Source organism: Procambarus clarkii, chromosome 64, assembly GCF_040958095.1.
Source record: "Procambarus clarkii isolate CNS0578487 chromosome 64, FALCON_Pclarkii_2.0, whole genome shotgun sequence".
NCBI lineage: Eukaryota > Metazoa > Arthropoda > Malacostraca > Decapoda > Cambaridae > Procambarus > Procambarus clarkii.
Genome location: NC_091213.1, coordinates 4,172,524 through 4,187,816, shown reverse-complemented (window position 1 = coordinate 4,187,816; position 15,293 = coordinate 4,172,524). Strand labels below are relative to the sequence as shown.

Genomic DNA, 15,293 nt, shown 5'->3' with positions numbered 1-15,293 from the left:
TTCTCTTCTATTATGTACACTGTTCTTCTGTTATGTACACTGTGTTCTCCTCTGTTATGTACACTGTGTTCTCCTGTTATGTACACTGTTCTTCTGTTATGTACACTGTTCTTCTGTTATGTACAATGTGTTCTCATGCTATGTACACTGTGCTCTCCTGTGCACTTTGAATTGGAAATATTTGAATGTAGTTACAACTTAAAAATACTAGTAGCATATCCAATTGTGTATTCAATTGAGCTTTAAGCACCCACCTGATAAAAAATCACTTAATACAATAAGTGATTTATTGGTCCAATAAATAAGTCAATAAGTCCATTCCTTCCCTCCTTCCCATCCCAAATCCTTATCCTAACCCCTTCCAAGTGCTTATATAGTCGTAATAACTTGGCGCTTTCCCCCCTGATAGTTCCCTATACAAACTCCTTGAAAGCTCAATTAAATGCGTATTGATTCTTTGAGAGATTAAGTCAGGTATGTTAAGAACATTTTACATCTGTTATCCACACAGGAGGGAACCCTGGAGTGGCCCTTTTGGACTAAGCTCATAGTGGTGGCGATCGGCTTCACTGGAGGGCTTGTGTTCATGTACGTGCAGTGTAAAATGTACGTGCAGTTGTGCAAGAAATGGCGTGCCTTCAACAGGGTCATTTATGTCCAAAATGCTCCCGAAAAGGTTTGATATACGAAGTGTTTAACGTTTTTCTAATCATTGATTACCTATAATTCCCATTGCATGCTTACGCAGTATGATGAGGGAAGGTGTAGTGACGGTATATGTTATTACACTAACGCAACAGAAAATCGATTTTTTTTTTTTTAATGTGTGAGCAGGGGGTGAGAGAGGTAGGGAGGTGGGGGGGAATAGTCAGGAGTGGTTCACGGGAAAGAGAAAGTTTAGAATGAGGCGGAGGGAGAGACTGAGAACAAGGAGAGGAGTAGAAAGTAGAAAAGGTAGAAGGGAAGAGTTAAAGATGAAAGTAAAAGATAAAAGTAGCTGCCACCATCCCTTCAAGTACATACAAGACAAGGAATGGAACTTATCTGCACCATAATATTCTTATGTTAACATGTACTTGTACATTAAAGTCTTAAAACCAGTACTCTCAGAGGGCTGTCTACTCTAGCCTCAATTGACAAAGATCTAGGGAACAACATTACTTAATTTAAACAAGTTAATCAAATATATATTTAACATCAGATCTTCACTCGTATGGATATCATAATTTATTCATATCTTTGGATGTTAAATAACAATAATATACAATGTGAGCCACCAGACAAGACATTGAGGACAATACTGCTGTCTGCCCCTGAAAATCACACAACACCTGAATATTGGAAACACACCAAATTTGTCACCCTGACAGTTCACTCGCCAAATTCTCTGAGCCTAAGATGGATAGAGAGAAGGGGGGGCTACAGTTGACAGGCAGAGTACCCCCTTCTGGCCTGGGAAGGCCAGTCTGGTGGCTGGAGGCTCTGGACTAGCGATATAACTCGCTCCTGCTCGATCTTCCTGTGTCTCGTGTCGATTGTACAGTTCTATGGGTATTTATGTGGAATCCGGGAGCTAAGCAGGGGGGGGGGTATTTATGTGGAATCCGGGAGCTAAGCCCCCGCCTACCGAAGTAAGATAACCTCAGGCTCTCTACCTACAGTCGTAGACAGCAACAGAAGGCAAGGTCAATTCACAAAACCTGACCTGTTGTAATTAACACTCTAGAGGTGTAACATTTTAATTGCTAAGGTCAGACAACCTTGCACCTTTCAATATCCTGTCTGGCTGACTCATGTTGTATGTAAAATATTAAATAAAACACATTTATGGTGTTACAACACTGGTGTTGGTGTTAATACTGACGTAGGATAAGACTAATGGAAAAAAGTTAAGTGGACGCCATGTCTGTCTGTCTCTCTCTCTCTCCCCAAAGGTACCGCTGAGCGAGCGTGACCGAGCAGAGGTGCAGCGGGACACAGGTCCTCAGTACGGCAGCGGGAAGGACAACTGCAGCGCGTCTCACGAGTCCGAAAAATCCCTCATGGGTGTGTCTATCATCACAGGGGCAGCAACCCGTGGGCTAACTCCCACTACCACCATTACTACCACATCCTTCACACACAACACATGTGTCACCACTACCACTACCACCCTCACTTGCCCCAACACCTGCACAACCACCACCACCACCAGTCCGCCCGGAGCCGTCTGGACGGACGACCCAGCACCGCCTCCTGCCCCACCCCCGGCAGCATTCTCTACAGGTCTCACTGCCTCTGCCCACACTTTCTAGGTTTTTACTGCTTCCTACTATTATTTTTACATAAATTTTCAAGCATTTCTTTAATTAAAACTCATAAATTTATTAATTTTATATTTACCTAAGTTTTTTGTATAATTTCTAGACTTTTATCAAGACCATTTTATCCCCTTTTCTAAAATTTAAAAATAGTTACCCTTTAAGTCCCATTAGCAAAATCTGAACATAATGACACATATAAGGTCATGATGTCTTTTATATGGATTGATAACCTGTGGTTTTAATTATCATAGATTAAATATGAACGTGTTGTATATACGATGACTTTCATTGCATTTCCTCGGTAAATTAAATAATTTAGAATTCTTTGACAATCATAATACAAGGCACTGCATAAGACATCGATTCAATTCATTAGATTCGTAAATAATTTACCATTAACTATGTAATATATTTTATTAATTAATATATAGTATTTAATGTGATATATAATCTACAGGCACAAAAGTAATCCTGCGGTGAATGTAATGAATCTTCTTTCTGGCGAGTCCTTCTGATTGCTTCCTGGGCTAACTGCCTGGAGAATCCCAAGCCTATACTGCCCCACCAGGTCCTAGTGAGTAATAAATGCCCACTAAAGACCTGGATCAGAATCTTGTTTACACGTTAACGGCAAAGGGAATCTAAGAATGCTAGAACTAGTCATGTCTAAGAATACTATGTAAACCCAAGACGAGAGGAAAAACCACTAGCAAAGAAAAGCCGCCCAAAACAAGCAAAACATTGCATGGAGAAACATTGATAACCCTGTTATGTGTGCACACACTCATTAGTTAATTAACACCGCTGGTCATGCTTCCCTACCACCAGATGGCAGCCCAGTAGTCCAGCTCAGTGCCCCTGACCCCCAGAGCCCCCTCACGGAGGAAGGGCGAGAACAGGCAGCCACAGAGGGGATCCACATGAACGAGGCATTTCATCACATTAACGCTGCATTTTTATGGGGGCTCCCCTCAGTTCCTCCCTAAGCTATCTCACCGTGGAATACAACAAACACTAGGGCTTATTAGGGAAAGAGGGGAGGCACATCCATTAACTCAAAAAGGGAATCAACACTGGGTAACTCTTTTTCATAACCGTGCAACCCAAGTGCAGCTTAGGAACGTTCATCAAATATTGTGCAGCTTGGACCCAATTCCACCACCAAACACATGAGCCCAAATCTTCAACCACGACAGATTCACAAGAAAGCAGAAAGAGCTGCAAACTTGCGAACATTATGAGCCCATAGGTAGACAGCAGGTCGACTAAACTTAATCATGCTACGAACAACCTTGGACAACTGGACCCTACGACTCCCTGAGGATCACCCAAACAATGAAGAACCACTGCAATCAGACAAAAGTGATGCACCACTGGCCAAACAAACCAAGAATCAATAACCCATCCGGATCCCTACCATCTCAGTCTTTTTCAAAAATGAAGAAACTGCACCCAGGGCCCATAAAGAAAACCCTCATTTACAAAGTAGGGTATAAACTCATTACAGAGCTCCACAACCCTACAACAAAAAGCAACGGCCAATATAAAGCACTACAATACTTTAAGAAACAAATCCTGAACCGAGACACGGATAAATGTCAAGAAGTACAAGGACGTGATCCAGAGACCAAGAAGGCTCTGGAGGTCGCTAGCAGGCCACAAGTTAAGGAAAGTATGAGACAACTGCTGAAACAGCCCCAATGATATGTCAACATTGAAAACCAATGAAAGCAGCTCTGCCAAGGCCAACTGATAAGAAGAGTAAGTATTATACATGAGATGCCGATCAACAAGAACACAACAAATAGGTCAACGCAACAGGAACTGACACCAACACAGGTGGCAAAAAAAGACAGAAAATGGCAAAACAAATGCCATACATCCTTATACTACCAAAGAATGGTGCAAATGCAACACAGTAAGATCCACCAACTGAATCCCATACAGATGGCATGAAACCAGACTCAGAAAGTACAAAGAAGAGCTATGGAGAATGCCAAACAATTGAAGAAAATCTCTATACTTATCCTGACACAGAGTCACAGTAAGATTGCATGATTTCAGACATCTAGCATGAAGAGCCGGCCAGTAGGAGCACCCTGCCAGAAAATTTCTCTAGTTTGGATGTGGAGAGATAAAGGAAATCCCAACAACTTCAGTCCCGGTAAAACATGTCCACTGTAAAGGCTTTGCAATATGGAAATGGAGATTCATTTGAGAGCAGCCAAACATCTTGCAACGCCAACAGAAGAAAAAATAATCAACCATCCACTTCATAGTGATGGGACAGAAATGATAGACCTTCCGCGAGCATGTTGAACATGCCATGCACGTGAAACCATGTGAGTAGCCAAACCCCGAGAATCCAGAAGATGAGCCACCCATATGGTCCAGCCCCACAACACAAGAGACCAGAAAGCAGGTGGAGTGAACCCGTCTCACAGAGCCCAAAATGTCATACAGGACCAGAGTGCATGAGAATCTAGTTAGGAGCCATTTTGTAAACCACACCAGGCATGTGACTGATGTGGTTAGCTGGCTAGACCCCTGCACTGACTAGGCTGCCATCTGGTGGTGAGGAAGTAACAACTTTGATCATCATTAACACAGTTACCAATGTTTCTCAATGCAGATGTTTGTTTTTGGGGAGCTCTACCTTTTTGGTGGTTTTTAATTGCGACTTGGGTTAATCTAGTATTCCCAGACTCAATTGCCTTTAATGAATGGAACAGTCTGCCTCTGGTCTCCGGTAGATGCTTGTCTTACCGAGGCATGGCGGGACATGATAGGGTTGAAGCTATTCAGGCGGCTAACTAAGGGGCCACCAAAGGGAGCCCTCCCAGAAAATTTTTAAATTTGTAAAAGTATGATACAGATTATATATAATATATATATATATATATATATATATATATATATATATATATATATATATATATATATATATATATATATATATATATATATATATATATATATATAATATAGTATATCTATGAGATATATAAGAGATATTTGCTTGTCTGTCTGTCCAAGGTTGTAGACCAGATGCTTGGGGCTAGCATCACCCAACTTTTGCTGGGTTGTTGATGAGGGGTAGGTGACAAACATGGGCAGGTCAGGATCGGTCCCATTGCTCCTATTAAACAGAGGCTGCTGGCTTCTGTATAAATTGCTGGTCGAGTGCCTAGACTTTTTTACATTTTATTCTCCACCATGTAATATACAGCATATACTGTATATATATTTACAGGAAGGACTGTCATAAGCAGGTCATGGTCACCAGGTCAACTTGGGTATCAGGTCAGCCCCAGATTCCAACACTTGAAAAAAAGAGTGTAACTTTTTGGGGGAGACAACCACATCACCAGGATTCAAACCTGTGCTATCAGTGGTCACCCAAGTGGCCTAGAAAACCAGGTTTGAATCCTGTTCGGTTCATAGAGTTCTTACTGATTATATATATATATATATATATATATATATATATATATATATATATATGCGAACAAGCCTGAATGGTCCCCAGGACATATGCAACTGAAAACTCACACCCCAGAAGTGACTCGAACCCATACTCCCAGAAGCAACGCATCTGGTATGTACAAGACGCCTTAATCCACTTGACCATCACGACCGGACATAATGAGGTGATAGCCGAGGCTATTTGAACCACCCCACCGCCGGCACTCGGATAGTTATCTTGGGCATAGCATTTTACCAAATCACCTCATTCTTTGGGGCAACACGTGAGGAACACAAATGCGAACAAGCCTGAATGGTCCCCAGGACATATGCAACTGAAAACTCACACCCCAGAAGTGACTCGAACCCATACTCCCAGAAGCAACGCATCTGGTATGTACAAGACGCCTTAATCCACTTGACCATCACGACCGGACATAATGAGGTGATAGCCGAGGCTATTTGAACCACCCCACCGCCGGCACTCGGATAGTTATCTTGGGCATAGCATTTTACCAAATCACCTCATTCTTTGGGGCAACACGTGAGGAACACAAATGCGAACAAGCCTGAATGGTCCCCAGGACATATGCAACTGAAAACTCACACCCCAGAAGTGACTCGAACCCATACTCCCAGAAGCAACGCATCTGGTATGTACAAGACGCCTCTCATGTGTTCCTCACGTGTTGCCCCAAAGAATGAGGTGATTTGGTAAAATGCTATGCCCAAGATAACTATCCGAGTGCCGGCGGTGGGGTGGTTCAAATAGCCTCGGCTATCACCTCATTATGTCCGGTCGTGATGGTCAAGTGGATTAAGGCGTCTTGTACATACCAGATGCGTTGCTTCTGGGAGTATGGGTTCGAGTCACTTCTGGGGTGTGAGTTTTCAGTTGCATATGTCCTGGGGACCATTCAGGCTTGTTCGCATTTGTGTTCCTCACGTGTTGCCCCAAAGAATGAGGTGATTTGGTAAAATGCTATGCCCAAGATAACTATCCGAGTGCCGGCGGTGGGGTGGTTCAAATAGCCTCGGCTATCACCTCATTATGTCCGGTCGTGATGGTCAAGTGGATTAAGGCGTCTTGTACATACCAGATGCGTTGCTTCTGGGAGTATGGGTTCGAGTCACTTCTGGGGTGTGAGTTTTCAGTTATATATATATATATATATATATATATATATATATATATATATATTTGCAATTGACGATCACTAAACACTGATCATTTGTATGCGGTAAAACCACAAAGAAATGGGAAAGAGAGGTGAACGTTTCGGCCTGTTAGAGCCTGGTCTGAGTCTGGTGTTGACAAAGGCTCTAACAGGCCGAAACGTTCACCTCTCTTTCCCATTTCTTTGTGGTTTTTCTGCATATATATATATATATTTATATAATGTATGAACATTTTGTGTGGAGATATAGGCAGTAAAAAGGAAAGATACGGTATATATGTGAGGTGAAAAACAATGGCTTTGTAAGATTGGTTCATAAGAAAAAGAGATAACTGCAGAAAGCCTATTAACCATCACATGCGGGTTTCCGGAAGAGACATCCCTAATGGGATAACTATGCATTATTTATATTACTAAGATTGTTTTTTACTGCATCAATTACAAATAATTCAGATTGTACAAACCATTATTAATATTAATATTCAGGTTGTATGGCTTTGTAATTCGTATTAAATCAGATTCAATAATAGAAACATTATTGAATCTGGTTTAGAATGAATTTTTGAAACCTGTATTTTGAAGAGGCCAAAGATTCAAGATAAGGAAAGAAAGAAAGGTGCAAAAAAAACATACTTAAGTTCTCTTTTTGCTAATAGAGTTATAGACAATTGGAACAAATTAGGCGAGAAGGTGGTGGAGGCCAAAACCGTCGGTAGTTTCAAAGCGTCACACAGTATATGACAAAGGGTACCGGGAAGACAGGACAATATGAGCGTAGCTCTCATCCTGTAATTACACTTGGGTAATTAAACCTAGGTAATTACGCACAACTAAAACTAACTTAGGCATATTTTGGATAGGCCAGGTTGTTATTATTCTTAAACTCTGCTGAACACAGGTAAACTAGGATTAAGTAAATTACAATCAATATAATATTACAGTACTTATATTTCAATACATAAAGGCTATATTTTGCAGAGATATAAGAAAACATGCAAAAATGGTCTGGTAATTACTCCCTGCCTCTTGCAAGATTACTCCTCTCCAAATTACAATCCTAAAAAAAAAAAAAAAAAAAAAAAAAAAAAATGCAGCCACACACAATCTTGGAACAAATAACACTTCCTCTACCAAACACCACAACTACAGTCCCCTGCATCACCCAACAACGCCTGCTGGAAGTGCTGTAGTTGTGACAATGTACTATCACTGCTGCTATTGCCAGAAAATGTCCAAAAAGTCTGTCAGAAAATGTAAATAAATTTAGAGGGCTCAACCATTTAAATATGTTTAGTATACTGTACACATAAGAGTATATGGCTGGCATTTAATATTAATGCATAAAAAAACTAGAGTTGAATTTAATGAAACGCCATTTTCTGGGCGAGTTCCGGAGGCTCTTTGACACCCTCCCTCCAGTCTGTGGTTTTTTGTTGTTCAAGCCCGCCACACCCATACAGGAGCTGGTCGGCCGAGCGGACAGCACACTGGACTTGTGATCCTGTGGTCCCGGGTTCGATCCCGGGCGCCAGCGAGAAACGATGGGCAGAGTTTCTTTCACCCTATGCCCCTGTTACCTAGCAGTAAAAATAGGTACCTGGGAGTTAGTCAGCTGCTACGGGCTGCTTCCTGGGGGTGGAGGCCTGGTCGAGGACTGGGCCGCGGGGACACTAAAAAAGCCCCGAAATCAACTCAAGATAACTCAAGATAACCACCACCCGAGTGAGCGTTCACACTTGCACTGCGCTGGCCAGTGTGCTCTCATTAAAGCTTTAAATTACATTAAATCTCTATTTTAACTTATCAAAATACAGTAGTCAATGCTAAGTTACTAATCATGATTCTCTCCCAAAATACAAAAAATTTATGTTTTCATTAAGATTATGGTGGTACAGTATTATGAGTAAATTACAGTATATTATATTTAGTTTTTTTAGGAACCACTATTAATTATATAATTTATTCTTTCGGTATTTTTAGTTAAATTAATTATTCTGTTAAAATTTAACCAATTCCTGCATGGCTATTGATGTTAATTAAAGGTGGTGTTAAAAATAAATTGCTGTAGTTTGCTCTAAATGTCTTAAAATAAATTAAATGCATTTTTGTGAAAATATGGCATTACCATTTTTTATATATATATAAATATATAATACTGCATATGTTTCAGGCCAATTCTGAATCTTATCAAACAAAATAGCTATGACCTATAAATATACTGACCACATATTTCGAGGTAGGATATACTGACCACATATTTCGAGCCAGGATAGAAGGAAAGAGTGTACACACTCTAGCTTGCCAAACACCACCAAAGCTTTCGTCATTCACAGCAGACTTCCAATACCTGATTACGTACTCCTACTGGTAATTAGGTTTTACCAACAAGCATGTGCATATTTAATATATTCAGCCTTTCATATAATCGATCACATAAAAGATGCGCAGTCTTAAAGAGCTGAAGGTCAGATATTTAAAAAAAAAATCTAACTTTTTACAAAAATGTCGAGACAGAGACATTAGTAAACTTCCTACTTTTCCTGCTAAACCAGAATGACCTTCTCACCCAGTCAGTAGATATCAGACTATAGCATTATATACATAGCTATAGATAGGTCTATACCATTGCAGCATTGTTCTAGGGAAGCTATGACATGTCATAGAAATAAAAAAAATTGCATATTTGAAAAATAAGTTTTATCAAATTTACCATGTTAAACACCATAAGTTAATATATATATATATATATATATATATATATATATATATATATATATATATATATATATATATATATATATATATATATATATATATATATATATATATATATATATATATATATATATATATATATAAATTATATATATTAATAATAATAAAATTGTTTGTACCTTTGAACTTCATTCACTTACTGAAGGTTTACTGTCTCTTTTTTTTTCATCACTATGAAGTCATACAAAATTACCTTAATTTGTGAATATTTTAGAAAACTAGATTTATAATGCATTTTAAATTGAAGAAGTCACAATAGTGGTGTAGTCCATGGGTATGGCCAGAGGTGATAAGTCATGTGCAGGTCTGCATGGCTCGTGGCTGCTTCAGCGTCTTTGTTTTCTTGTGCTAATTTTCAGGCTAAATAGTTGCATTATTTGATTCCATTTCAGTATTTCATGACCTTAAAGAATGTGATGCTAACAACAATGATAAAATATTTACATAATTCCTGCACGATTTTTGTTGCCACTTTATACATACTTGCTTGAGATAGGCTAAATATACCTGAGGCATATTTTAGCCTGTATGAAGCCAGTTTGTATATATTGGCATGTGATATCAGAGGTATATTTGCAATGCCTCTGCATCGAGTCCGAGGCCATATATACCTGACTAAATATACTGACTAAATAGACTAAATATACCTGAGGCATATTTTAACCTATATGAAGCCAGTTTGTATATATTGGCATGTGATATCAGAGGTATATTTGCAATGCCTCTGCATCGAGTCCGAGGCCTAGTCCAAGTCAGGATTACAGGGGCGTGTTGCTTAATTTTGTGTTGTCATCGTCCATGTTACTTGTCTATGATGTCATGCAAGTTAGACCAAAACTATGATGCATGTTTCTTCTGGTATGTCATACTCCTCTGTAAGCTGCTGAATGTTGACCAGACCACACCCTAGAAGGTGAAGGGACGACGACGTTTCGGTCCGTCCTGGACCATTCTCATAATCGACTTGACGACGTTTCGGTCCAGGACGGACCGAAACGTCGTCGTCCCTTCACATCCTAGTGTGTGGTCTGGTCAACATACTTTAGCCACGTTATTGTGACTCATCGCCTGCATAAACTGCTGAATGTATCAAAAATTGCATTAATTGTAGAATGCCATGTATTACATACATCTATATCTAAGATGTAATTTGGTAAAAGTAATGGAAAATGGATGAAATTACCAGGTAAATTCAGGTAAATTGTCTTAGCAAATCTTACTGAATGATAAACTCCTTTCTGAGGTGTTGCATGTTCTTTGAAATCTTTCCATAAATGCTCGCATGTTGGATAAGTCTTTCCCATATAGTATGTAAATATCTAACTTTTATAAATTGTCATCCAACATTACACGGACATCAAATATTACAGTACAGCATATATAAAGTCAATAGTATTGGCTTTATATATGTAATACTAAATAAGTATTTTTTGATTAACAAAACAAGTCACCAAGAACAATAACAAAATAAGACTCATCAATCGGGAATAAACAATGTTCTTTATCTACCAGAAACAAAAAGACTCCAACAACAACCATCACTTGTCAGTTTCAATAATGTTATTTTGATAATGTGTGTGTGTCTTCATGTCACCCTTTCTTGTAACTCTTCCCCCATTTATCAGAAATTACATCTTCATTTGTATACATAACTTCACCGATACCTGTCTCTATTGGGCTTCTTTGGTTTTGCCCAAGAGGTAGTGGTTCTGTTGCTCCATATCCAGTCCTGATAGGGAAAGTGATGTATGTTGATATAATCACTCTTGCCTGGTTCTTTGGATGGGTGCCTCGTCAGGTGGGCAGCCCCAATGGTTCGGTCTGTTGTATTCTCTGTTGCCTGGCCTTAGGCACTGTTGCTTGTGGGGTGAGGCAGAGATAAGTCGGCCCATCTGATAAAGTGTTTAGTGCCTAAGGGTTAAAATGAGTGAAAGGCATACCAAGCTATTCATACAATGATGTAGTTTAAAAAGTATATACAGTTCGTGCTAAAGATTTATATACTGTACTGTATTAATATATTTATTTATGCAAAAATAAGTGAAACTCATAGCAAAATGAACACATTTCTTAAAGAAACATTTTTATATGTTGTCTAGCGGGCATTGCTGTAGATGACTAGTTGGGATACAATGATGAAGATTTACACAATAAAGTATATATTAAGGTTCTGTGATATTCACATTCCAAATATATATTGAATATCTAATTCATTCTTGCTAATGCTATAAAAATAATTTTGTATACAGCAGGGCCTAAGCTAACAACAAAACTTCTAGGGACTTATCTGCAATGAATTACTTTATCCAAGAATGGAGACCTCACCGTCAGAAGGACATCTGTGCTGGAGAAGGTTCAATACCAGTGATAAAACTCGTCCCAGAACCGAGTCAACTCTCATACCAGGAACGGTTGAAGGCCACAGGACAAACAACATTATAGCCACGCATGACGAGGCCGATCTCGTCGAGACCTTTAAAATACTGAACACATTAAAAGATGTTCATCCAGACCACTTGTTTAGTAGGTTTAATGAGACATTCAAGATTTAAACAGCTGCAAGCTCAACAAGCCACACTGTATATAACAAAAAACCAGAGATGTATTTCTTCTATAGGGAAATCAACCCCTGGATTTACTTACCTGCTGAATCCGTAAATGCCAAGACAGTCCTACCGTTAGAAATTCAGGTGGAAAATTCCTCAGGAAAGAAGGGAAAAAAACGTGTACAAGTCAACCGGCTTCCTGTCCCTGTCGAGGCCATAGAGATGGTGGCCCCCCGGGTAAATTCAGGTAAATACTGTAATTATTACCTACAGAGCATATCTGTATAAATTATATTTGAATTTACCTGGTCACCAGCTATATTAACTCTATTAATTATTATAAATTTGTGCATAAATTATATCTATCTTGAAATGTTTTGCATTGTTTTCACTTAGTGCAGAAGCATTAGCTTGGAAGCATCACTTGGTAGCTTACTGTGTAATGCTGCTAAGTTATACCAGTTGGTCAATTTTGTTGAGATCTATCACAATACAGTACTGTATTAATATTTTACGTGTTATTCCGTATTTACTTAATTGTGAAATTTACATGAGCACGTTTAAAATTGAAAGTAATAAGAAGTTTTATGTTGGGATATAGGGGTAGAGCCAGGTACAAGCGCCGGGTGCGGTGTCCAACACAACGTGAGTGTAACGGTGTATTATATATTTGTGTGTGCGTGTGTAATTGCTTAGTGTAGTCTCTACAGGATGAGAGCTATGCTTGACGTGTTCCATCTTCTCACTAATCTTTGTTGAGCTTCTGGTGGTTTTAGAATTCACTTTCTTCTAATTTATTTCATCCATCTTCCACTCTGTTTGCAAAAGAATATTTATATACATGTTTGAGGCACATACTGTAGTTAATTTTCATGGCTTGAATTTATGGCCTCTTTATTTTAAAAGTTGCAGATTTAAACAAAACTCTTCCTTATCAATTTTGTCAATTCCTATTACACTTTTTTATATACTGATCATTCCACCTATTTTTTCCTTCTGTCCACTAGTAGCATGCCTGTGTAATTGTCCAAGTGTAGTTACAGGATGAGAGCTACACTCAAGGTGTCCCGTCTTAAGAATTTTTGGCACATGACGCTTTGAAACTACTGATGATTGTTTGTATTTGTGTGTTTGTTTTGCTTCCACTGCCAACATTACTCAAGGACTACTATGAGGAGGCACCTCTATGACTTGCTCCTCAGGAATTAAGAATAACAAAACTAATAAATACTAAAAGAAAAAGTTAAAACTACACTATTATGGTTACCATTATACAGAATATTATTCAGTAAGGGTTTAGAAATTAAATTACAAAAATACATTTTGTCTAAAGATGCCAATGCAAAGGCAATATCGCAACCCTAAATAACAATCATGAGATCTAATACCACATGATTTATTTCCAGGAGTTTTATCCGGCATGCGGCGCTCCAGAACTACACCTCACCAGGCTACAGCATTTGTGTCTAAAGGACCACTTGACTCTAGACCAGGAACTAGAGACACACGCCCGACATTTGAGAGCCCATTTGTCTACGAAGGAAGGTGTAACCATGGCAGTATGGAGGAGCTTTCCAGTCAAGCATTGGCACAGAGTGAGATGCAGCCTTTCAGAAAGTCAAGCTCGCAGAGTGTGTGCCTAGAGAAAGGTGTGGATCGTGCTTTGGTCGGAGGTGGACTGCCTCAACAAGATCTCTTTTTTGACAGTAATGGACATATTCGAGACACACTTTCTACATCGAACTCTCGTAGAGAAGAAATTCCAAGGGTGGAGCCTCGAATGATCCACACGCCAAGTCTTAGCCTGCAGTGCAGGACTGAGAGTGGCATAGAGGCCCACGAAGTGGAGACGTTACATCTCGATAACGTGTGATACTCAACATTTGCAGTTGAACTTCTTTGATAAATGGCTTCTTTTGGTATGGAGCATTCATGGTAATAGACATTATATGCTCCTTGTTGAAACTAAAATGTTTAGCATTTTCCTGCACTCGGAATTAATGGAGTAATACAGTATATGGATTAAACAACTCGCCCTGGAAGTTCATGTATTCAATGCGCTCATAGCATATAGCAGCTGATTCCATACAAAAACATAAGAGTTTTGCAAATGTTTAAGTCAACTAACTCGTCATTTGCAACCATCAACAGTTATCAAAACTTTCAGGAGAAACAACTGTTCATTGTAGCAAATTGATGTAATTTATAAATTAATTTAATACATATAATTTTGTAAGTTTATATATTTCATTAAGCCCATGTCATTTACCTGGTTTCTATACATAAAATGTTATTCAGTATAGTCCCCACCATTTCTATTACTCAACATGACCTAAAGATTATATGGTTTGATAGAGCAAAGAGCAAAGGTAAGTTGATACAGCGCATGTGAAGTCTGTTAAACGCTGATCAAGTCTGAGACATGAAAAGTGACAACTTGTGTCAAAATTGTCCATTGTCGTTTGTTGTTCTTAGTGCCACCTCGGTATGATACCAGAATCATTTAATTTGTAATGGGATTATGAAAATAGCCGTGTAGAACTAACACGTCGATATTGTGTACAAACAGTGGCAGTATAAGAGGCTAAGGCACACACTGGACTAATTCATAATGGTCATTTTCACCCTCAATCTGAATCAAGATTTCATCCTTTTGTCCTCAAAACATAAACACACATATGTCATTTTTGGAAAACAAATCTCCTCCAATATTGGAACATTCTGTGATGACCCCCTCAGGTAAATTCAGGTAAACTCTTATCAGTAAGCTACATCAGAAAAATTTCCAGTACAGCATATAACGACATATAACGACTCAGAATTAATAAACCAAAAGGGGGATTACCTAATTACAATACCACTAAATCAATATTCACTTTTTTTAACAAAAGACACATTTATTTAATGAACTGGCCTGAAAGTTATGTTTTCCTTCCACAGATTTCTCCCTCATTCCCACGCTACATCCAGGAAACCAGAGCAGGAGTATGTATATGGCACCGGCTGAGTTTATTGCCCCTCATTTG

The 15,293-nt window shown here is 38.9% G+C and overlaps 1 protein-coding gene across 5 annotated transcripts in view; it reads left to right on the top strand.

The window, feature by feature from the left end:
* The window catches only part of LOC123768956 (E3 ubiquitin-protein ligase MARCHF4), a 56,199-nt gene extending 41,696 nt beyond the window's left edge, over nt 1-14,503 (top strand). For 4 of the 5 annotated variants that reach the window (XM_045759829.2, XM_045759831.2, XM_045759830.2 and 1 more), the window contains 3 exons: nt 512-676; nt 1,935-2,265; nt 13,674-14,503. In XM_045759829.2, coding sequence (XP_045615785.1) covers nt 512-676; nt 1,935-2,265; nt 13,674-14,140 — 963 coding nt within the window. In that variant the 3' untranslated portion in view covers nt 14,141-14,503. Of the gene's footprint in view, nt 1-511; nt 677-1,934; nt 2,266-5,556; nt 5,607-13,673 lie in introns of all 5 variants that reach the window. The other variant, XM_045759832.2, reaches the window with a different exon arrangement.
* The last annotated feature ends 790 nt before the right edge of the window (nt 14,504-15,293 follow it).